Here is a 24,526-nt window from a genome sequence, read left to right as displayed (position 1 = left end):
GGACAACTGAGATGAGCATTAGTTTAATCAACTGATAATTGGGATTCTGTAAGAAAAAGTAAATGGGGCTTGGCAGACTGTTAATGGAAAGGGATATCATTGATATGGAACTGAGACCTAGGGGTAATTGTGCAGTCAGATATGAAATTTTCTGAGCTGTATAGACAGGCTACTAGGACAGCTCATGGGGTTTTGTCAGTGATATACAAGAATTTTGTAAGGACAAGAAGTGGTTATCCCATTGTATAAAGTAATGGTTAGGCCACATCTTGAATACTGCACACAAGTCTTGAAGCCTCCATTTTAAGAAGGATGCAGATCTCTTTTATTTGTATCTTCATGTATCCCTTTCCTCCCAAATCCTTTCTTCCTTTACTGTTTTTAATTCACTTCATCATGCATATAAGTTATTTTGAGGTTGCTATTCCTGACATGTACAACAATTTTGCAAATTGCAATGCTTCAAAACTAGGCACTTGTGAGGAGACCTGTTAGCAATATTTAAGGTTTTAAGTGTATTGAGTAAACTCAAATTTGAAAATTTGATTTCAGCCAGAGAGTAATTGATTGTTAGAACAAACTACCTTCTGGCATTGTTGAAGCAGGTAGCTTGAATAAATTTAAGGAAGAATTAGGCCTTACATTTTATTAAAAGGGATGAACTGATGAATGAGTAGTAATGTTTGTTTGTTTTTTTTTTTTTTTTTTTGTTTTTTTTTGGGAAAATTCTGTGTAAGCTTGCTTACTTGTGTCATTTGTCATTACTACTAATAATAATATTGTAACAGTATAAAATTTTGCATCCAAATTTCCCCAAACCCTACAAGTATTCTTAGAAAACAGTTGTCAAACAGAGCTACATGCTCATAAGTGAAAAGGTCATAGAAAGAAATCTGGTGTTTAAAGTAGAAGTCTTAAAATCATTTCATGTATATATTACTGATAAAAATTAAATGTTGCACTTGTAATGTTCCACTGTCAAGTTCTGCAAGAATTATGAAAGGAACAGGTCAGGTTGTGGACAATATGGAGACTACTTAGTGTGTGAATTATGATAAAATGGCTGTGAATAACAATATTTATCTTCCTGAATGGATACCATCAATTTCGCCATGTTTGTTAAGGCTTACCATGTGAAGAAAACCTTGGCTACAGAGTCTTGCACATCCTAGATGATTCTTCTGGACACCTGGTTAATTTGATACTATTCAAGCTATGCTTTTATGGTACCTAAACACAACTTCATTATTACAGCTGATTGACCAGGAGTAATCATATTCGCTTTCTACTGCCACCAAGTAATAAGCTAGCTAAACACCTGCACATATGGCAATAATTAAACTGACAAAACAACAGATTGTGGCATATCTCAGTAATAAAGATTGCAGTGTTATATTTTAGTGTAGTCATTGAAATAGTTTGAAAATTGTGTTCATAAGTCCAAGCCTTGACAGCCAGCTTTCAGTTATTGTCACAGGTAGGATGATTGCATCCTTAAAGATAGTAATTGAATGCAGAGATGCATACATTTTTTTTCAAAATATTTCAGTGCATACATCGAAATATAATCTTGCAAACTTTATCATTGTGCTGTGTGGATCAATTGGATCCAAGTTTTTGGGATTGCAGATGCAGATCACTTTTATTATTCCTTAATTCGGATTTTTTTTTTATTTTTTTTTTTAACCTCTGAAGAGTTGTTGTAGTGTACGTTTTTGAGTAAGTTTATCAAGTGGAAATCTGCTGTACACCAATGGAAACAGTGAAAGGAGTGAAGGTGGAGTTGGGTTTCTGGTCCATAAAAACATGGATTATGTTTTTATGGACCAGATTTTATGGATTTTAAAAACAACATTTCTAAGAGGTACAAGCTAAAGATTATAATGATTTATGCACCAACATCGAGCCATGATGATGAAGAGGTTGAAGAAATGTACACCGAAATTGAGAGTCTTCTAGATGAGCAGAAAACTACACACTACACTATTATTATGGGGGACTTCAATGCTAAGGTTGGAAAAAGGCAAAACAGCGCAGAAAGAGGAACTATAGGAAATTTTGGAATTGGTGAAAGAAATAAAAGAAGTGAAAGACTTGTGGAATTTGCAGAATCTCAAGGACTGTCAGTAATGAACACTTTTTTCAAGAAAAGGGTGAACAGAAAGTGGACATGGAAGAGTCCAAATGGATTAACAACTAATGAAATCGACTTCATCCTCACTAACAGAAGATATATTGTGAATGATGTTACCGTCCTGAATAAGGTAAATGTTGGAAGTTATCACAGAATGGTAAGATGTACACTTGATATAGAAGTAGGAAAGGAAAGGAAAAAACTGACTCGAGTAAATAATACAAAGGTCTTTGAGATAACAGAGGAGGAGAAAAAGCAGTATATACTGGAACTTAAGAACAAGTTTGAGCTTCTGCAGACTGCTCAGGACCAAGATATCGACGAGGAATATATCGACAACTTTCTGAAAGTGATAAAGCCCAAGAAACCTATAGGGAAACAGAAGTCCAAAGAAGAAAAAATTAGTCAAGAAACACTTGTCATGATGAACCGAAGACGACAAATGAAGAGCAATAAAAACGCTGACAGGGAGAAAATTGAGTATACTGAGTTATGCAAAGCCATTAGAAAGAGACTCAGAGAGGACATAAGAAGATTTAACACAAGAAAAGTAGAACAAGCATTAAGGGAAAACAAAGGATTTAAATCAGCAGCCATGAGCAGTAATACAGAAAGACAAATGATACTGAAACTGAAGAATAGCGATGGTGTACTTATAAACAGCAGAGATGGCATAATTCAAATAGCAGAAGACTACTATAGAGAATTATACAAGGAGCGAGGGAATGATACCAGCAGTGGGGAAGATGGATTGCAAAGTAGCAACACATATGACATAACCGATATTCTTCGTGATGAGGTAGAACATGCATTGAAGAAAATGAAGAATCGGAAAGCCCCGGGGGAAGATGAAGTTACTGTAGAGTTGTTAAAATTGGGAGGAAGAGACATAACACAAAAACTGGCAAGGCTCTTCACAAAGTGCATTAGAAAAGGTGTGACACCTAAGCAGTGGAATAATGCAATCATAGTTTTGCTGCATAAGAAAGGAGATAAATCAGAAATTGGAAATTATAGACCAATTAGCTTCTTATCCCACATCTACAAGTTGTTCACAAGGGTCATTACTAACAGATTAGAAAGAATACTTGATGAGAATCAACCGAAAGAGCAAGCTGGCTTTAGGACAGGATTCTCAACTATGGATCACTTTCACGTAATATCACAGCTAATGGAGAATGCAAATGAATATAAAACACCATTATGCCTGGCATTTGTGGATTATGAAAAGGCATTTGACTCCATACAGCATAAGGCAATGTTTTGGGCACTGGAAAGGCAAGGCATAGATACCCCATATATTATGATTTTGAAGAAAATATATGAGAGTGCTACCTCCTTTATTAGACTAGACAAAGACAGTAGCAAATTTAAAATTGAGAAAGGAGTTTGACAAGGAGACACAATATCTGCGAAGCTGTTTACTGCTGCCCTTGAGGAAGCTTTCAGAAGATTAGACTGGTCGCAGAAAGGAGTCAATGTGAACGGAGAGTACCTAAACCATTTACGATTTGCAGATGACATTGCTGCATAAGAAAGGAGATCCCAAAGAATTAGAGGAAAATCTTAATCAGTTATGCACAGTTAATAAGGATTTTGGACTAAAGATGAATATGGCTAAAACAAAAGTAATGATGAACATTGAAAAGGTGGAGTTATACTTATCTGGGACAAGTTATTAGCTGTAATAATGATAAATGGCTGGAAGTTAAGAGAAGAATAAATTTTGGATGGATAGCATTCAGGAAATATAGTCACATACTGAAGAGCAATATCCCAGTTTGTCTGAAACATAAAATAATGAATCAATGTATACTCCCCACCATGACTTATGGAAGTGAAACTTGGGCACTCACCAAAAGAATGGAAGAGAAGCTGAGAACTACACAGCGAAGAATGGAACAAATTATATTGGTAATCAGACTGTTAGATAAGAAGAGAAACACATGGATTAGGCAGCAAACTCAAGTAAAGGACATTCTTATCAAAACTAAAGAACTAAAATGGTCTTGGGCAGGACACATAGCTCGAAGACATGATGACAGATGGACTAAGAAAATAACAGAATGGTACCCAAGAGGAGCTAGAAGAAAACCTGGAAGACAAAGGCGGAGATGGATAGATGAAATTCATGAGTTTTTGGGTAGTAAATGGATGGCCAGTGCTCAAAATAGAAGGAACTGAAAAGTTGCTGGAGAGGCCTTCATCCTGCAGTGGATTGAAAATGGCTGATGATGATGATGAACTAAAATTATAAATTAATAAATCATTTTGTAATCCTTAATGCAGAGTTGTGTTTTTATCTTCCTTACTGGTTTACTCCTATTATCAACCTGTAAGGATGCATCTGAATATACATAAACCTCAACTTTTTTTTTTTTTTTTTTTTTTTTTTTTTTAAGTATTTTACACTCTAAACAATGCTGTTCATGCAGCACTAATGAAAAAACTCTAAAAGAAAGGAGATGAATCTGATTGGTCCACTTGATATTGAATGTTCTACTGTTGATGATCCTGCTCAGATAGCAAACAAACTGAATGAATATTTTATATCTACAGTCACACATGAGGAATTAAGGTTTGAAAATGCCAGAAGGTTATCAAATTGTAACAGGGTGCTTAATGATTTTGTAATAACTGAGAACAAAGAGGAGAAATTGTTGAAATTAAACATAAGAAAGGCACCTGGGGTGGATGGCATCTATCCAGTTATATTAAAGGAGGCGGCAAAGGAACTAAGCAAACCCTTAGCCATAATTATGAGAGCATCCTTGGACTCAGTGGAGGTCCCCATGGACTGGAGATGTGCCAATGTATACCCAATTCACAAAGGGGGATCAAAGGCTGACACGAATAATTACAAACCAGTTAGTTGAACTTCTGTTCCGGGTAAAATAATGGAGTCACTGGTTAAAGATGCATTGCAGGATCATCTAGACAAGACTGCAGCAATAATTCAAACACAGCATGGGTTTGTTAAGGGAAAATCTTGTCTGACAAATTTGATTGGATACTATGTGATTACAAAGGAACTGGATGCAAAAAATAATTTTGATATCATATATTTGGATTTCAGGAAAGCTTTTGACACTGTTGTGCATGGAAGACTACTGTACAAATTGGAGCAGAATGGTGTTAAGGGTAAGTTGCTACAATGGATAAAAGGGTGGTTGAGTGGGAGAAGACAGAGAATAGTAATCAATGGGTGCTGCTCTTTGTGGACTAATGTTATTAGTAGAGTTCCACAGGGTTCGGTGTTCGGCCTACTGTTGCTTTGTATATTTATCAATGATATTGATGAAGGTGTTTCAGGCTTAGTGTCAAAGTTTGCAGATGATACAAAGGTTGGCAGGGTTGTTAATGACAGTAATGGCAGTGTGCTACTGCAACAGGATTTAGATAAGTTGGGCAAATGTGCCGAGAAGTCGCAACTGAAGTTTAACCTTGACAAATGCAAAGTACTACATTTGGGTAGAAGTAACCCCAGAGAAACATACTAACTGTGTGGTACTACACTTAGGGTGATAGAAAATGAAAAAGACCTGGGAGTAATTGTGCAGTCAGATATGAAGTTTTCTAAGCAACAGACAGGCTGCAAGAGCAGGTCATGTAGTTTTTGTCTGTAATATACAGGAATTTTGGTAGCAGGGAAAAGGTCATTATCCCTTTGTATAAGGCAATGGTCAGGCCACGCCTTGAGTACTGCGTACAGGTCTGAAGGCCTCATTTTAGGAAGGATGTAGATTTGCTTGAGCATGTACAGAGAAGGGCAACAAGGTTGGTGAGTGGAATGAAGGGATCCTCTTACCAAGAGAGGCTTAAGTTCTGCAGATTGCGGCGGCTGGAGACTAGGCACCTGTAAGGTGATCTGATTGAGGTGTATAAGGCCTTGAATGGGTTGAGTACACTGAATTCTGATGGGATTCTTCCACTTGTTCAGATTACGAACCTAAGGGGGCATAAATTCAAATTGAGGAAAGACAGTTGTAGAATAGAAGTGCAGAAATTTGCCTTTAGCCAGCAGGTGGTTAATTGCTGGAACACACTGCCATCTGTTGTTTTGGAAGTTGATATCTGAAATAAATTCAAGGAGGAACTGGACAAACATAGAGGGAATGGTTGTGTGAAACTTTTTTTTTTTTTTTGGCTATGCTACATAAGCTCATACGCTTGCTTTCTTGCATCACATGCCACTATTACTGTTCAAGAAAAGTTTGTGCTAAAATTTCACTATTAGAAATTCTATAAATCTGCATTGAATATGCTAAAGAATAGCTAGGAGTATCCACTATTTGAATGTATAACTACTTAGGGTTAATATTCTTATATGAACTCAATAAATGCATTTGTTTGATGACTATACACTCTACTTAATTGCAGTATTTTTGCTATTTCTTCATATTCTGTTATGCTGTTTTCAGGTTGTTTTCTGTAGGAGTTGTTGGATGTGCAGTAACATGGCAGTATATTAAAAGCCATAAGGTATGTTGATTTTTAATTATAACATATGATTTATAACTATAATATTATGTATATTATACAGGGTGTCTCAAAAATACACGGCATAACTTCAGGAATGAGTTCCTCCTATGTAGACAATAAAAATATTTTATAACAACATAGTTCCGGAAGTGCTTGGTTTCCGAGTTTTGAAGGTTTGTCTGACACTTAACTGTTCACATCGCCTTATAGTAATTGTTCAAAATGTCCACCTTCTGCCTGAATACAGGCCTCACATTGACATCTCGTACTCGCGAAGACAATGCCAAATTCCTGGCATGTTTCGTATTGTCTCACAACCTGCCACAATTCGATTGTGGAGAGTTTCCACATCAGCAACTGGAGTCGAATACACCAATAACTTTAAATGGCCACACAAGAAGAAATCTAGTGGGTTTAAATCAGACGAGCGTGGAGGCCAGGCTGTTGGTCCACCTCTATCTATCCACCAACCAGGAAACCTTTGATTCAGGTAATTGTGGGCTAGGTGGCTGAAATTTGCGGGAGCGCCATCGTGCATGAAGTGTGCTTGTTGAAGAATGATCAGTGGCGTATCGTCCAAGAAATCAGGCATGTTGTTTTCCAGAAAGTTTCTGTACGCCTGCCCTGTGAGTTTGTTTGCAAGTACATGGGGCCCAAATAACTTATCACCAAAAACACCCGCCCAGATGTTGAGGCTGAACCGCTGTTGGTGATGTGATGGAAGAATTGCATACGGGTTTTCCTCAGCCCATAAATGCTGATCGTGAAAGTTTTGGATTCTGTCTCGTGTGAACTGTGCTTCATCTGTGAATGGCAGGAAAGTGAGGAGTTGTACCAACTATTTGGAGAGTGTTCTCGCAACACTCTCCAAATAGTTGAACAGCCAGTTGCATTGCTATTCTGCGTGTGCTGATTCCAGGAGTGGCATGCACAACATCTAAAATCGATTAACCGGAATGTCTTATCTCTTTGCGGGAGATAAGACATTCTGGTTAATAACTCGGGAACCAATCATTTCCGGAACTATGTTGATATAAAATATTTTTGTCTACGTATGAGGAACTCGTTCCTGAAGTTATGCCGTGTATTTTTGAGACACTCTGTATATAATTATAACGTGATACTACTATGAATTTTAACTGTGCATTCACTTCTGCATTCATTAAGGTACATTTATTACACTGAAATATTTGCCGTTTCTTCAGAAAGTATTGTTATGACCCCCTCTTTGTGGGTTTTTTCCACGGATTTAGTAGTAATCAGAAGTGAATGCGTTTTCCTAAATTCCAAGAAAGCTAATAAAATTAATGTTTGAATTATAAAAAAGGATAACTACCTACAGTTTTTTTTTTTTTTTGTTGTACCAAATTTAAATTTAAATGTAAGTTTATGGCAAAAGCTTAAAGCTGTATAAAGTCATTATATATGTTGGACATAGTGTGTGTGTGTGTGTGTGTGTGTGTGTGTCTCTGTACATAGCTATGAACAAACTGAGTTTTCTCCTTAATGCATCAATTTCATATTGTGGAGGAATCTGGGTCTGGGTGCTGGCATATGCTTTAAATAAAAAGCAGCATGCTTCTCTGTTTTAGCATTGCCTTTTATTTATAGTTGTGCCATTCCAAGGCAACTTGTGGAGAAGTGCCTCCTCATATTGTGGAGAAGCACCTCCACAATATGAGATGGGTGCAGTAACAAACCCCAGTTTGCTTACTGTTATGTACAGAAAGAGGCTCTGCCAATGTGTACAATTTTAGGTATCTATATTTCAGTCTGATAAATGCACCTTAACCAACATAACTGCTTTTCTATGCCAGTTAATTTGATCCTGTATGCAAACAGTACCTTTGCATAAACATATTAAGTTATTTGTAATTTAATATACTCTACATAATTTTTATTGTACAACACTTGAAGTGTTATACTTTAGAAAGTTAAGTGTATAACACTTAACGTTCAAACACCTTTTTTTTTTTTTCAACCCATGCATAGTACTAAATAATGTTCTTGTTTATACTCTGGCACGACCACCAGGTCAGTGGAGTTTACAATAAATCAATCAATACAAATGTTAATTGTATTTAGTAGTCACAGGCTTGAACCCCGGTCCACTCAAAGAGTGTGTGCTACTGCACTCATGCTCTTGACCACTCGGCTATGTCAATACTGTTGATATATATAGTATTTTATGTAGGGTGACTTCAGAATGTTAGTTCAACTCTGCCTTGGTACACTGTTATGATACATAACTCTGTAAAACAGTTAGAAATGTGTGTAGAAAACTAAATACAAATGTTAATTGTATTTAGTAGTCACAGGCTTGAACCCCGGTCCACTCAAAGAGTGTGTGCTACTGCACTCGTGCTCTTGACCACTCGGCTATGTCAATACTGTTGATATATATAGTATTTTATGTAGGGTGACTTCAGAATGTTAGTTCAACTCTGCCTTGGTACACTGTTATGATACATAACTCTGTAAAACAGTTAGAAATGTGTGTATCATTGTTTATGAAATATAAATGTTATTTTGTAATTTGTTTGTTTTACTACTTTGCTATCAGGAAGACAGTCACCTGGAAAGCCTGCCCAGTGCCTATCTACACTAGGAGGAGGTAGGCTACAACTAGGCATGTACTGTGGCCAGCCTGGACTTATCAAATACTGAAATTTTCCCCTATGGTCCTGTTGTAAGCATAGGTTATAAGGTTATGATCCTTTTATAAGACTTATAAGGTAACATAAAAGGCAATGATCCTATTATGTTAGGTTATAAGGCTAGCGAAAAAAAAGGGGAATAAGGACTGGAAAATAAAACAGATAAACTAATGTTAGGTTGTAATCTTATAACCTAACATAGCCTTTTAACCTAAAGAGCCATTATTACCTTGTAACTAAAAATTCAATCATATAATTATATACAAATAGTATATACATGTGTACAAACAATAAAATTGTAACTGAGAACCTCAAGACATGATAGTCATTGTAAGTCCATTTATGAGATTTATGGATACAAAATCAAGTCGGTGTAGGCTATATTGTTAAAGTCCAATAAATTACAATATAGTCCAAATAAGATGCCCATCAAAGGAATGAATTTTAAGTTATAAGACAGTAATAGTTCTTTAGGTTAAAAGATAATTTGCTAATGATATTAGGTCATAAATAATTTACTTGTATATACTTAGGTTTATCTTTTATGTAATTCATATAACTAAGAGAAAGTTTTATTGCAGCACAGGCTTATTGTTTGCCTTTTCTATTTCATTTAGCCATTTTGTCCAAACAGGGGTGTGAGATCAGGCATCTGCTAAGCCTCCTTGTGGAAGAGCAGTAATAGTCAGAAACTTGCTGCCAAATATGATTTTCAGCTCAATAAGGAATATTGATGGGAATATCGATGCAGCTTTGCTCTCTGGTTGGCCAGTAATACCCCAAGCATATCAAGTTGTGAGATAAGCTGGTTGAGAAGTGGCTAGAGATTGGAGTCTCCACAGATGATTTTTGTGGCATTAGGATGTATATGGTTTAAGCACCACTTTGTGATTTCTGTTATATTAGGTTGGAATTGGGAATCGGGGTTAGGAATCGGGGATGAAATAATTGAAGTAATATCCAGTAGACTTGAGTGAATACTCACTGAAATGAAGATTGCCTCGGAAGAGGCAGTCGTCATCACAGTGAGTATTAGCTATTTATATACATAAGATAAGTAATGCATAAGATGAGTATTTCTGAAGTGCTGTAATGGGTCTCCTCCTACTAGACAAGTGAAATATTCTTGCATTCTGCCAGCAGTGGGACTATACATACAAGTATTAGTATTTGCCATATAGTACAATGAAGCTTTATTGCAGCAGCCAAAAGAATGAAAATAATAAAAAATTTATTAAAAAAGAAAATAAATTATGTGTGTATTCCCCCATACCTAACTATCCATTAAAGAGAAGAATGAAGCACTTTTAACCTACATTATATCTAAATATCTGTATTTCCAGTTGGAAATTATATACAGATGAAAATATCAGACATTTTGTGGTATATTTCTACCACTTCATCAGTGATGTCATTGCTACTTCTTCGTTGTTACATAGATCAGAGTGGCCAAAAGTTTGATATATATGGCTAACTCCAAATGGAAGTAATTTCCAATTTCAAATAAACACATTTTAGATCTAACATAGATTAAAAGTACTTAATTTCCTCTCCTTTAATATATTTACATTACCCACACACCTTGCCACTCAAGCAGCATCAAAAGTCACAATCCAGCTGATCTTTGGATTTGTTCAAGCTGTCAGTGTCAACCACCTGTGAACTAACTCATTATAGTAATTAACTACTTGCTAGCTACAATACAGTCTAAACCTCTTTTCCTTAATTTGAATTTAAGTCCCCTTAGTTCTGGAATCATTTATAACAGTGAAGATTTTGTCTTTATTCTATTTACTAACTCCCCTATAATAATATGGTGCTGTACAAGAGGAAAGACATGACAAAGCACCAACAAATAAATAATCGAGACAAACCTTGATGAAATTACAAATTTTTATTTGTGCTCTTTGCAAAAAAACAGAAAGAAACTGAACTAAACTGCCAAAGGAATGGTTTCACAGCTCCAAACTCACTCAGTTTCCCCCCATTTTCGATTATGGTGGAGTTGGTTTTCAATGTGATTACCATTGTTCCGGACAAAATATTGCATTCAATGCACAGTGTGCTCTACTGCGGAATGCAGCATCTCTGGAGTAATGTTCCGCACATGTTGCTTTACGTTATCCTTTAAGACAGCCAGGTTAGAAACACTTCCTCGATTGACCTTGAGGTGACCCCACAACAAAAATTACATGGTGTTAAGGTCAGGTGAACGTGGTGGCCATGCAATGGGAAACTCATGACTAATGATTCTTTCTGCAATAAAGTGATGCCGGAGAAGCTGCTGTACTAGTCAATGCTATATGAAGAGGAGCCCCATCTTGCATAAAAATTTTCATCCAGGCATCCTCTTTGCTGCAGTTGAGGAATAATGTTAACGGTAAACTTACAGAATATGCTTGAAATGTTCACGTTGTGCCTTTATAGCTCTCTGCTGCTGGGAAAATTAAATTTAATTCAGATTTATGCAAATTTTCTGCTCTCTTAGGTGTCTTAATTTTTAGTTTGGATTTAAACTTTATTGCAATTCAGTTTCTTTGATTTTTTGCAAAGAGCACAAATAAAAATTTGTGCTCTTTGCAAAAAATAACTAAGACAAACCTTAATTTCATTAAGGTTTGTCTTAGTTATTTATTTGATGGTACTTTGTCATGTCTTTCCTCTTGTACAGTGCCATATTATCCCCTATCAGCAAATTTTGGAACTGATTTTTTTTTCACGGGATCCTTCTCCCCATGCCTTGAATAGTTTACTTACTAATTTTGGTGGCATTCCGCTTATTACTTAGAGCTACAGACAGCTCTGAATAGGGATATGTAGCTGTTAAATATCCGATCCCCTGGGTAAATATCTACCCAGATCAAATTACAACTAATAAATTCTATAATTTTTACTCTACTTACATAGCTGAAACTCGCTATAGTTGGAGCCAGAACTGTTTTCTTGAATTTTCCCACTTCAATTTTCAAAATCTTCTATTGAATTTCACGAAATTTACAAAAATGTGACATCAAGTGTGCATTAAACCCACCTAATTTGCCTATGGCTTATGAAACATGACACTTGATTCGTTCGTTTCTTTTGGAGGGGGAGTTTCTCTTTACAGAGCGAAATTGTTTTCGTGGCGCCGAGCGTGAGAAAACCGTTGGCTACGTCACACCGTCGCCCGTAAAGTTACGTCGAATATTGAAGGGAAGGGAAGGTAGGTAAATACTTTTAGTTGAGTAGCAGTGTTTTTGAAAGGCGAACAGATCGTATTTCCTTTCTTCAACGTGTATTGCTCCTACGAACAGAAGATCAAGGAAATTCATCTGTTGTAAACCGGACAAAACTGTAAAACTGATAACACTGCAAAGCGCATTTTATGAAAACAAAAAAGTTTGCTTTATTGTAATTATTTTTAGTAAACAATATCGGAACAGCAGTTTCCTGGGTTTGATCTTGTAACGAAATTTCGAGAAAGTATTTATTTATAGTTGCGTTATAAACTTCGAAAACTTGTGCATAAAAGGAAAGAAAAAAATCATCCGCTATGAATAACGTTCTTTCTTGAACTGTATATTCTTCACAAAACTGCAATATTTATAACAATTCAAAGCTAACAGATTACGACTAACGGCTGCTCAAAACCTATTGTTAGAAGATATTTGCTTGTTACGCTTTGATGTCATCACAAAGGGAGAAATTCATATTTAGTACAGAAGCGGAATAAATTCACTATCCACGGTCATAAAGCTGTTCTAGCTACAATAAACAGATAACCCCGCTGAAAAAATATATTTTCTCCCCATCACTTCTCTTGTTTTTCTGTGATTTTTGGCAGATGGGTCGCTGACTGCTAAATGCGGTCGGTGACCGCATTTAGCAGTCTCCCTCCTTGTGGTCAAAGATCCCGAAATAGAGAGAGAGAGGTCATCCCGGAATATAAATGGAATTTGTTTGTCGGAATGCTGCCCACCAATTATCAACTCTTTTAGTGACCTTCTAATGTAGGTTGTGTTCAAATAATACACTTTGCCAAAATTCGAAATTGCTACATCAATTAGGAGCACAAACCGTTTCCCCCAACATAACGGAATTACTTTATAGGTATAATAAAGGACGACTACTGATGATTTTTACTGACTGGAAGGAACTGTCCGCAATAAAACATCTGTACAAGGGCGCTCACTCAAAAGAAGCTATTTGCATTCAGGGACAAGCTATACAGCGATTTTTGAAATGCATAATGCAATTCACTCGCTAATATTTCCAGAGGGATTGTTCAAACTATTGTTCCTGAAAATAATTACGAAAAAGCTAATCGGCTTCACTGTAGGACTTAGGCGTCCTACGTTGAAGCTGACTTATTAGCATCTGTTGTGAAACTGAATTCAAGCATCGAAACATATGACTCTTTGTGCTGAATATTTCGGGCGTGTGTTCACAATGAACAATTTTTGATGGTATCGAGGAAATATCTGATTTAGTCCTCTAAAAACAATTACAATAAAGCCAACTTTTTTTTTTTGAAAAAAAAAAGTTGGCTTTATTGTAATTGCGCATTGTGGTGATCAGTTTTTTCTTCTGTTTTCTTTCCGTTTCCAGTATGGCTTCCAATAGATGAATTTCCTTGATATTTTGTTAGTAGATACAATACATACTGAAGAAAAGAAAAGATATTTTTGTTTTTCAAAAATTCGTTGCAATTCTTTCGTACAACAATTACGAAAACCAGTAAAGCAAACTGTTGTGAGAGAGCCATGCGGGAGAGCTATGCAAATTAGTGTAATGATGCTCAACTGTTTGTTTTCCACGAAAATGTTTTACGTTTTACGTTCTCCTTGGATCACCTTGGTAACGCTAATTGACGTAAGCTCGATCAGTCAATTATCTCTCTGCTTGCGTTGATTCGTTTTAGCCAGAGGCGTCCAGATGACGCGCGAATTTTTGAACTAATGATATAACTCGTTTTATTTTCAAAGCTTGGATCTTGTTTTGCCGACATCAAAATTTAGTAAATTGAAATGTGATCGTACATTTTTGCTGTTTTAGAGTAAATTAATAGTTTTTGCTGAGCGCTAAAGGTAGGAAATCAAAGAATATACTTCTGTTTATGTATACTGGGAGTTTCAATTTTGTAAATTGAGTAGAAATTATGGAAATTACTTGTTTTTTTCAGGAGGGGCAACTTTCAAGTTAGGGTTAAAGTAGAGTTAAAAAAAAGGTGGACCGGTTCGGGGTTAAGATGTGAAAAAGTGGAAAAATAAGTTATTAAAAATTTTAGTTGTAGTAGTAGTGGTGTGTGATGCAAGAAAGCAAGTGTATGAGCTTATGCAGCATCAGCCAAAAAAAAAAAAAAAATCGCACCATTCCCTCCAAATGCCTGTCCAGTTGCTCCTTAAATTTATTCAACCTATCAACTTCCACGACAGATGGAAGTTTGTTCCAGCAATTAACCACCTGCTGGCTAAAGGCAAATTTCCGCACATCTATTCTACATCTGTCTTTTCTTAATTTGAATTTATGCCCCCTTGGGTTTGTAATCTGAACAAGTGGAAGGATCCCATCAGAATTCAGCGTGCTCAACCCATTCAAGGCCTTATATACCTCAATCAGATCACCATGCAGGTGCCTAGTCTCCAGCCACTGCAATTTGCAGAACTTAGCCTTTCTTCGTAAGAGCACCCCTTCATTCCCCTCACCAATCTTGTTGCCCTTCTCTGTACACACTCAAGCAAATCGACATCCTTCCTAAAATGAGGCCTCCAGACCTGTATGTAATTCTCAAGGCGTGGCCTGACCATTGTCTTATACAGAGGGACAATCAACTCCTTTTCGCTGCTAGCAAAATTCCTGTATATCATTGACAAAACCCCATGACCTGCCCTGGCAGCCTGTCTGCATTGCTCAGAAAACTTCATATCTGACTGCACAATTACTCCCAGGTCTTTTTCATTTTCTACCACCTTAAGTGTAGTACCACACAGTTGGTAGTTTTTTCTCGGTTTACTTCTACCCATATGCAGTACTTTGCATTTGTCAAGGTTAAACTTCAGTTGCCACTTCTTAGCCCATCTGCCCAAATTATCTAGATCCTGTTACAGTAGCACACTGCCAATACTGTCATTAACAACTCTGCCAACCTTTGTATCATCTGCAAACTTCGACACTAAGCCTGACATACCTTCATCAATATCATTGATAAATATACAAAACAACAGTGGACCCAACACCGAACCCTGTGGGACTCAATTATTAACATTAGCCCACAAAGAGCAGCACCCATTGATTACCACCCTCTTTTCTCCCACTGAACCATCCTTTTATCCATTGTAGCAACTTACCCTTAATACCATTCTGCTCCAATTTGTACAATAGTCTTTTATGCGCAACAGTGTCAAAATCTTTCCTGAAATCCAAATATATGATATCAAAATTATTTTTTGCATCCAGTTCCTTTGTAACCACATCATAATAACCAATCAAATTTGTCAGACAAGACTTTCTCTTAACAAACCCATGCTGTGTCCGAATTATTGCTGCAGTCTTGTCTAGATGATCCTGCAATGCATCTTTAACCAGTGACGCCATTATTTTACCCGGAACAGAAGTTAAACTAACTGGTCTGTAATTACCCGTGTCACCTTTCGATCCCCCTTTGCGAATTGGGGATACATTTGCACATCTCCAGTCCGTGGGAACCTTCCCTGAGTCCAAGAATGCTCTCATAATTATGGCTAAGGGTTTGCTTAGTTGCTTTGCCGCCTCCTTTAATATAACTGGATAGATCCCATCCACCCCAGGTGCTTTTCTTATGTTTAACTTCAACAATTTCTCCTCCACTTTGCTCTTAGTTATTACAAAATCATTAAGTATCCTGCTACAATTTGATAACCTTCTGCCATTTTCAAACCTTGATAATTCCTCATGTGTGAATGTAGATGCAAAATACTCATTCAGTTTGTGTGCCATCTGAGCAGGATCATCAGCAGTCAAACTATCAATGTCAAGTGGACCAATCAGATTCATCCCCTTCCTTTTAGAGTTTATATAAGTAAAGAAATCCTTGCTGTTTTTCTTAGCATCTTTTGCCAAGGATTTCTCGTAATCGCCTTCGCCTGCCTAACCTCCTTTGTGACCTGATTACAGACTAACTTATATCTGCCATAGGCTTCTGAGTCGCTTGATAATTTATATGCATCCCATGCATTTTTCTTCTCTGTTACGAGTCTTATTAGTTCATTTGATAACCATTTAGGCCTAAACCTTGAACAATATTTCTTAATAGGTATGAAACTTAGCCGAGTGGTCAGGAGCGGGAGTGCAGTGGGTCACGCTCTTTGAGCAGACTGGGGTTCAAGCCCCTGACTGCTAAATACGGTCGATGTGCCAACCCTCACTGGACCAGCGTGGCAGATTATGTTCCATTTCCCTCAAAATGAATCGTTGAGGAGGCTTCCATCCTGCAGTGTGTTGATAATGGCTGCAATTTATTTTATTTTTTCATGAAACTTTTAGTAGCATCCACAATTAATTCCTTGAATGCTTCCCACTTAGAATTTACTGTTGGTAACATCGTCAGTTGATCCCACTGTACAGAATTTAAAACTGTCTGAGACCACTGTACTCACCTTTATGGAAGCAAAAACCCTTTCCTTTACCCCTGATGGTAATTAAATCTTTAAGTAAATCCCACATCAGTACACTGTGATCACTGCCACCTAGTGGTTCCTTTATCTGCAAATTCTTAATACACGAATGATCACTGCTGATAACCAGATCAAGAGTATTACTCTCTCTCTGGTTGTCTCTCAAACATGCTGCTACAGAAAACAATCATCCGATAAATCCACAAAAGTCTGATTAGTGTGTGAGTGACCAACCCACAAGTTCCAGTCAATATCTGGGAAGTTAAAATCCCCCATTATAAGACATTCTGATTTACTAGCCCACTCTATTTCTCTGTACAATTGTTCATTGTACTCATTCAAGTCATTAGGCCTATAACACACTCCTGCTCTTATTTTTGCTTTCGCAGTGCTTATGTCACACCAAACTGACTCAACAGTGCACTGTTCATCTATATCAACTGGACGCACTTCTTTTGATTGTATTTCTTAATTAACAGCATAACACCTCATCCCTTCCTATCCTGTCTATCCTTTCTGTACACATTGTACTCCCCAAATTCCAGTTCTGCATTCCTTATATCTGTGTGACACCACGTCTCTGCTATCCCAACAATATCCGCCTTTGATGTCTTGACCAACACTTCAAATTCATCAAATTTATTTACTATACTTCTAGCATTGGTATACATGCAAGCATACATGCACCTATTCCTATTCCTAGTTACCCTGGCGCCTCTGTAGCCAGGTGGGAAGAAGCAGCAGTGCGTAACGCATACTTCTTGATTAGATCGGGGTTCGATCCCGTCGCCACCAGATACGGGGATGCCGAAAGATCAGGGAATGATCACCGCATATTCCCGGAGCAATATGGCCTTAGTTGCTAATGCTCCTAAAAACCAAATAACAAACAAACCTAGTTACCCTAACACATCCCATATACCCACCTATTTCACGATTACTGCCATCCGTCGATTATTCCAGATCAAGCTGTTCTACAGTCCAGAGACTTGTTGCTAAATTGTTTGTGATAGATTCAGTACTATACAACTTTTATATCTTCTTGCATCATTAGATACTTGCTTGTAAAAGCTGGTGTGAGTCTTTCTGACTCTCTCATACATGCACATCATAGACACTTGAGTACCTACATAGCAGCTAATGTTTTTGTATTGGCATATTAAATTACATTTGACTGTTTGTTTTTGAATGTATCATTTTTCAGTATTTTTTATTATTCTTTAAATTTTTTTTGCTTTAAGGTACTTTTGCAAAAAAGTGAGATGGCTTTAGATGAAACAAAATTTTTGGCTCGTCCTGTTACAGAAACAACTGTTCTAAATGAAGTAAGTTTGAATGTAATGGATTTTTAAATTTATTTTGGTTATAAAATAAGATTTTCTGAATGATTAAAACTGTTTGTAGTTCTTTCATCATGAAAACTGATTTCAGTTTTATTAATTATAGTTAACTCTTTATACTAGGTATATAAGTGAGGATTACAGTTTTTAGGCATATCCTTGTATATTTTGAGGTTTGTATTTGAGAGATATATATATAATACTGTAGAAACAATATCCTTAAACTGTACCAAAATGTATTAAAAATATTATTTAATTATAGTCTTCATATGTGATTGGCATAACAATAAGCATGAATGATATGAATGAAAAAAACAGATTATCTTCTTCACATTAATCAGATACACCTGAGTTAGACTTCATTTTTAAACATGAACAGCCATATTTAATGCAATAATTATGGCTCATTTACTGCTAACATAAGTAGCAGGATTAAATTATTTGTTGGGTAAATAAGTGAAAGGTTACTGTTGGTCATGGGCCTGTTTGTCAACTAATGTCCATAGCTATAATTTTAACTGTTTTGAATTTTGGAACTTTATTCCTGTTTGACTGATATTACTAGGCATAAGTAGTCATTTGTATTTTTTATGTTAGTCATACTAACATATTCCTTATTCAGACCCAAGCACCACAAATTCTGCTTATGATATGCTCTCTCTATTCATCTATTAACAATTTTACAAAGTCCTATTTTTATAAGTGTCATAGTAATGATTAAGTCACAATCTACACGTGATGCAAAACACCATGTGAAACTTTATATGGTTTACCATTTTCTCAGTGGAGAAAATGGTAAACCATATAAATATCAGTAAATGGTACTTTGTCTGACAGTTAAGTTGTCCACCAGCACAATGACATGTTCATAAGTGCAGCTGATTCATGAGTGAATATTATCAGGTGAATAACATCATGACATTAATTTATAATAAGTGAATTTTAAGTTAAAATATGCACATTTGATGTAAATATAATTGGTAATCCAAATTGCTGATGTAATTTATGGATGGGGATGAAGTGTTCTTTTCATATGAGAATACAGGAAAGAAGAGAGCAGATGTGTGTACTCATCCTCTGATGATATGTCTTTTCATGCTGTAAAATAAGGGCTGTTTTTCAGTATGCTGTAAAATAAGGGCTATCACAATCTCTTAAAAAGCATTTTTCAGAAAAACTGCTGAGACTTGGAGGGGGGAAAAGGATCCTATGGGTGGGTGTTACAGATTCAGTGTATGCCATCATACTAAACAGGCACCATATGAGTATATCAAACCATTAATTTTATTGAGATCAGCATTAAACCCCAGGAAGTCTACTTTGACTGAATAGGTGCTAATGTTCCCCAATTTTCATCATCTGTTTTCACCCAATCAAGGTGGGTGTAAAAAGGTGATGGAAATTATAAGTTCTGTAGTCTGCAAGATGACGAAATCTATTGTTAAGGACATAATACAGTATCATTGTGAGAAGAATAGCATCCTAAAGATCACAGCATAAGTTTGTGAATGGAGAAAGCATTACCTGTCTAATCTGATTAAATTCTATAACAAGGATATAAAACAATCAGATGGATGCAAGAAACAACTGTTGTTGTATAGCTAGATTTTAGTAAAGCTTTCAATATGGTCCTCTATGTATTTATTATATAAACTGGGATTATAGGAATGATCTATAGTTTGATAAGGGACTGGCTGAAGGACAGGAGACTGAGGAAAGACATAAATGGGTATTTTCATAATGAACTAACATAGCAAATGAAGTTACTCATGGATCAGTACTGGGGATGTGCGTAGCCTACTTGTTGTTGTTTCTAATCTTCTTTAATACATTGATTAGGGGATAGAGGGGATGCTGTCAAAGTTTGCTGATGATTTGAAAGTTGGGAGGATTGTTTACAACCAAAGCAAGGTTGTTCAAAATTATTTGGACTGGCTCCACAAATATGGTCTGAAAAATGCTGACTAAGGTTTAAATAAATCTAATATTAGATTTACTTATGTGTTTTGTTTTTTTTTTATATTTATTTATTAATAAATCTAATATTCTCTTCTCAAAAGTTACACACTTCAGATGAATAAATAAATTATTTAATTATTTGTTTGACGTGTGTTTATTCGTTGTGCCAGAGAATAGCATAATTACTTAATTCTCTGTGGGATAGTCGATATTCCACAGAGAAGAGACTTTTAATGTGAGCAGGTCAAGCAGCTGTCTAGAATTCAGCTGCATATAATGCAGAAGAAAGAAGATAGGTACAGGCAGTTCCCACTTTACAAGTTCCTGAGTTTGCAAGTTTTTTTGTTTTTTTTTTTTCAAATATCAAGTATCTACAGAATCAAAAATATGAACATTAATTGCAATAAATAAATGCTAAACATTCATAAATATGGTATTTTAAACTATGCACATAGCTATACAATACATTACTATTGTGTGTGCATTTATTTGTTCAGCCAAAGATAAAGAGGGAGGTCCAGCTCTTAAAGAACTTTGGAAAGAATTCCATATTTTCGATGCAATCAAAGTAAAAAGAGCCTGGGACAAAATTACAGAGAAGAACATGAAGGGTGTTTGGAATAAACTCTATCATCACCTTATTGATAATTTTGAAGGATTTTAAGAATCAGCAGGGATCATACAACACAAAACAGAAGCAGTGGTTAATATTGCTAACCAGTTGCAGCTTGATTTCTACAACTGACATCACTGATCTGCTGCCAACACACAATGGAAAGCTCATAAATGATCTCTTTGAAATGGCAAAATGGGAATAAACTGAGGAAGATTTAACAGCTAAAATTCCTGTTCATTCCTTCACTCTCAAGGACTTGACAAAGCTTTTCAACACAGAAAAAACAACTGAGATTTTCAAGTCTCAAGATTCAAATTTTGAGCGCACTAGAAAAGTTGCTACAGATTTAAAAAATGCTTATGCATGCTATCATGAAATTTATAAAGAAAAGAGAAGACTGTCTTGAAAACAAACTACTCTTGAAGCATTTCCGAAGAAGGAGATGACTCCTTGTGCTTCCAGCAAACCAACGAGTGCCGAGCCAACAATGAGTGATGAACCATCACTGAGCATGCATTCTATACGTGGTAAAGAGTAAACATTCTTTAACATTTGCATGACATAAATAATTTCTTTATTATTAAAATTTGCTTGATTTCAAAGGCTGTTTTCATTCCCTTGGATAAATAAATCATAGTTTAAGCATAAACTGTTGTTTTGTTGACCTTTATTTAACATTACTACTGTCAAATTTCATTGTTGAGAACGTAACAAAGGTCATTTTGTTTTTAACATTACGCCTATGGGAAATAAATTCTCACTTTACGAGCACACGCTAGGAACAAATTAACTCGTAAAGTCGGGAACTACCTGTATTTCTGTAAGAGAGAATGATATAACCAGGTTGGAGACATGACCAATCTGTCTCAGTATCCACATCTTACAAAGAGGTAGTTTTAAGAAAGTCAATATAAGAATGAAAGATAAGTTTAGTATCAAAGAGTTTAGTATCCCCAGATTTGTAAAACAGAACTGATATTTAACAAGCTGAGAGCAAGATTAAAAGACGTCTTTTCCTTGGGGGCAAGAATGGCATGCTCATCAGGATTGGTATGAAGGCCAGAAAGGTTAAAATAATTAGTAACCACAGCATAGCATCATTAATATGGGAATTGTTTTGCCGCCCTCCTCAGGTGAGGTGGACATAGCCCAGATTTTAATATCATTAGCATAAAAGATAAAGATCACTTGCGTAAGTAAAAATGGTGGAATTAAGGTGGAAAAGGAAGGGCAGAAAGAGTGCCACTCTGTGGAATTCTGGCAGATACTTTTTAATAAGAGAGGAATAAGCTGACTGTAAAAGGTATCTGTATGGAGGAGAGATTCCTTTATGAAAAAATGCAAATTATTCTCTTAGCTATAAATCTGTTAAATGTAGGGCCTTGCACTCAGGAATAACCTAGAGACCTGGGGAAGAAGTTAAAGGTGGTTCAGAATGAAAAAGAAACCTGTTGAATGAATTTATATTGATTCCTTATCCTTTATATTTTATTTTACTTTTAGGGATTGAATTTTTCAAAAAAAAATATAGCCATTACAAGATTCTAGCAGTAAAGGAGACAGTAATGTCAAAAGTCTAAGTAAGCTTTGTGTACTTTTGTAAGCACTTTTCAATTATTCTACCTGATTGTAATATAGCATAGTGTAAAATATGTGCCTTCCATAATTCCTGCATACATTTTCCTTTCATGTACATATATCTTTCTATACATTAAAAAAGTTTTCTGGTAATATATATTCGACCTTGAGAATGCTGCATGGTGGGGGATGGGGTAGCCAATGTGGGTCACACGGTACAAGTGGGCCGGGCAGTTACATCACTAGAAATGCACAGTTAAATAATTACAAAGGTCATTTTGTGATTAGTTATCAATCAATGCATTTCAACAGGTGTCTGGAATCCATGATGTTTGATTTTCTAACGTAGTAATTAACACAATGCTGCAACCTAGATTGGCAGTCACCGATTCCAAGAGAAAATGATGCCGCCAGGAGTCTGCAGAGAAATGTAGAGAGAAACATGCCAAAAGGTTACGAACTAATCAGAGAATAAGTTCATTAACAATGGAGAAAGTGGAATATCAATGCGAGAGGAAGTGGATAGCTAATATGGATGAAGAATAGGCCGAAACTCGGCAAACCGTTAAACGGCTCAAATATTTCACAATCCACAAGCAAGGCTGGTATATGCATACAGTGGGCTGACAAAGGACCTAAACTTATAGAGAACATTATATTTGAAGATGCATTATGAATTGAAATGAGATCTGTTTTGTAACAAAAACTATCTCTTAGCTCTAAAGTTTTTCTTCCTTAAATCCGTTGATTCCAACTTCCTTGAACTAAAGTGATGTATACAGAGTAAAAGACCTTAGCCAAAGGCCAAGCAAAAGAAGCGAGCAGGGGATGGAGTCCCCTAGTCAATATTAATTATATTTTAATATACCAGTTGCATGATAAAGTAGTTTACTAATTCATGAAGTACTTACAAATTATTTAAACTGTTGCTGTTAACAGCATTTTCAGAGGAAAACACTCTACTTTGAATAGTCTATATTTATTTAAGTATTAAACTTATAGTAATTAATTTTGTATCACAGAAGATGTAAAACTTGCTGGTTTATTACTGATGTGGTGAAAAATTCAATAAACAGTTGTAAGCAAAATGGTGTACACTGCTCAGCAGTGTGTATTTTATGTGAAATGTTATGTTCCATCAAACTAGCAGAGTTAAGGTACATACTGTAATGCATTTCAAATAAGCTTTATTTAAACAGATTAGCAATTAATATGGCTGGTTAACAAGCTTGAAGAGTGATAATTTGAAATACATGTTTGGAAGAAGTAGGTAATATATAAATAGTACTAATTAAAATTTTATTAATTAAGTAAAATTTAAAATTAATACTAATTCTTGAATTTTAAAACTTTTTTACTTAGACATCAGATCAAATGAAAACAAAAATGGAACTGATGATTCTACGTGTACAGGTAAATTCATTTATTTTTTAACATATATAATTTATACCATTTCATCACACACTATAATAGTGTGATAAAATTTCTGTAGCTCTTATTTTGCAGGAATATTTTCCAACATCAACTGCATGCTAAACAAATTTAAATTTTATCCTTTTAACACATAGACTTAGTTTATTTAGGCATTATCATTATACCTCAACAGATTATAATAGTCTGTGAGTTATTCCTTTCTTCATAAAATATTGATAATTCCGTTCAAAGTGAAACAGTATTACTAAGAAGAATAGACTTATCATTTACTCTTTTTTTTTTTTTTTGCACCTCAAATGCATCATCTGCTTCCGGAGCCCAGTTTATTCATATTTTGTGTTGTTGCTCTGCAGAATTAGTAATGGAATAACTGTGTGATCAAGCTTTATCTGCTTAATGAAATATATCTCCAAGGTTCCAGCAGTCAGTTTGGATAGGTTTGACATCCTTATTCAACAAGCAATATGCAAATCATGTTATTAAGGGGTTAATATTCCATATTATATTTCATGTGTGATACATCATAGGAATGTGTAGTGCTACATGCATGCCATATCTGTAGGTTGGCCTGTTTATATTTGTTTTCCTGTCTCAATGAATTCACCCTGTTTATCCCATATTTGTGGATATCAGTTACAACTAGGGATGGCATTGCACAACTTCTGTACTGAAGTTCAATATGACTGTAATCACTC

General features: G+C 35.8%; 1 protein-coding gene across 5 annotated transcripts in view; it reads left to right on the top strand.

Moving 5' to 3' along the window:
• Coprox (oxygen-dependent coproporphyrinogen-III oxidase) overlaps positions 1 to 24,526 on the top strand; it is a 151,940-nt gene that overhangs the window by 69,553 nt on the left and 57,861 nt on the right. For all 5 annotated transcript variants that reach the window (XM_090378971.1, XM_090378968.1, XM_090378967.1 and 2 more), the window contains exons 3-5: positions 6,556 to 6,616; positions 18,146 to 18,229; positions 23,760 to 23,810. In XM_090378971.1, the coding sequence (XP_090235097.1) occupies positions 6,556 to 6,616; positions 18,146 to 18,229; positions 23,760 to 23,810 (196 nt within the window). The remainder of the gene's footprint in view (positions 1 to 6,555; positions 6,617 to 18,145; positions 18,230 to 23,759; positions 23,811 to 24,526) is intronic.

The sequence above is a fragment of the Mastigoproctus giganteus genome, chromosome 8, assembly GCF_048544385.1.
Source record: "Mastigoproctus giganteus isolate SK-2022 chromosome 8, ASM4854438v1, whole genome shotgun sequence".
NCBI classification, from domain to species: Eukaryota; Metazoa; Arthropoda; class Arachnida; order Uropygi; family Thelyphonidae; genus Mastigoproctus; species Mastigoproctus giganteus.
Note: the sequence above shows the minus strand (reverse complement) of the source record. Positions and strands in the feature narration are given on the sequence as shown.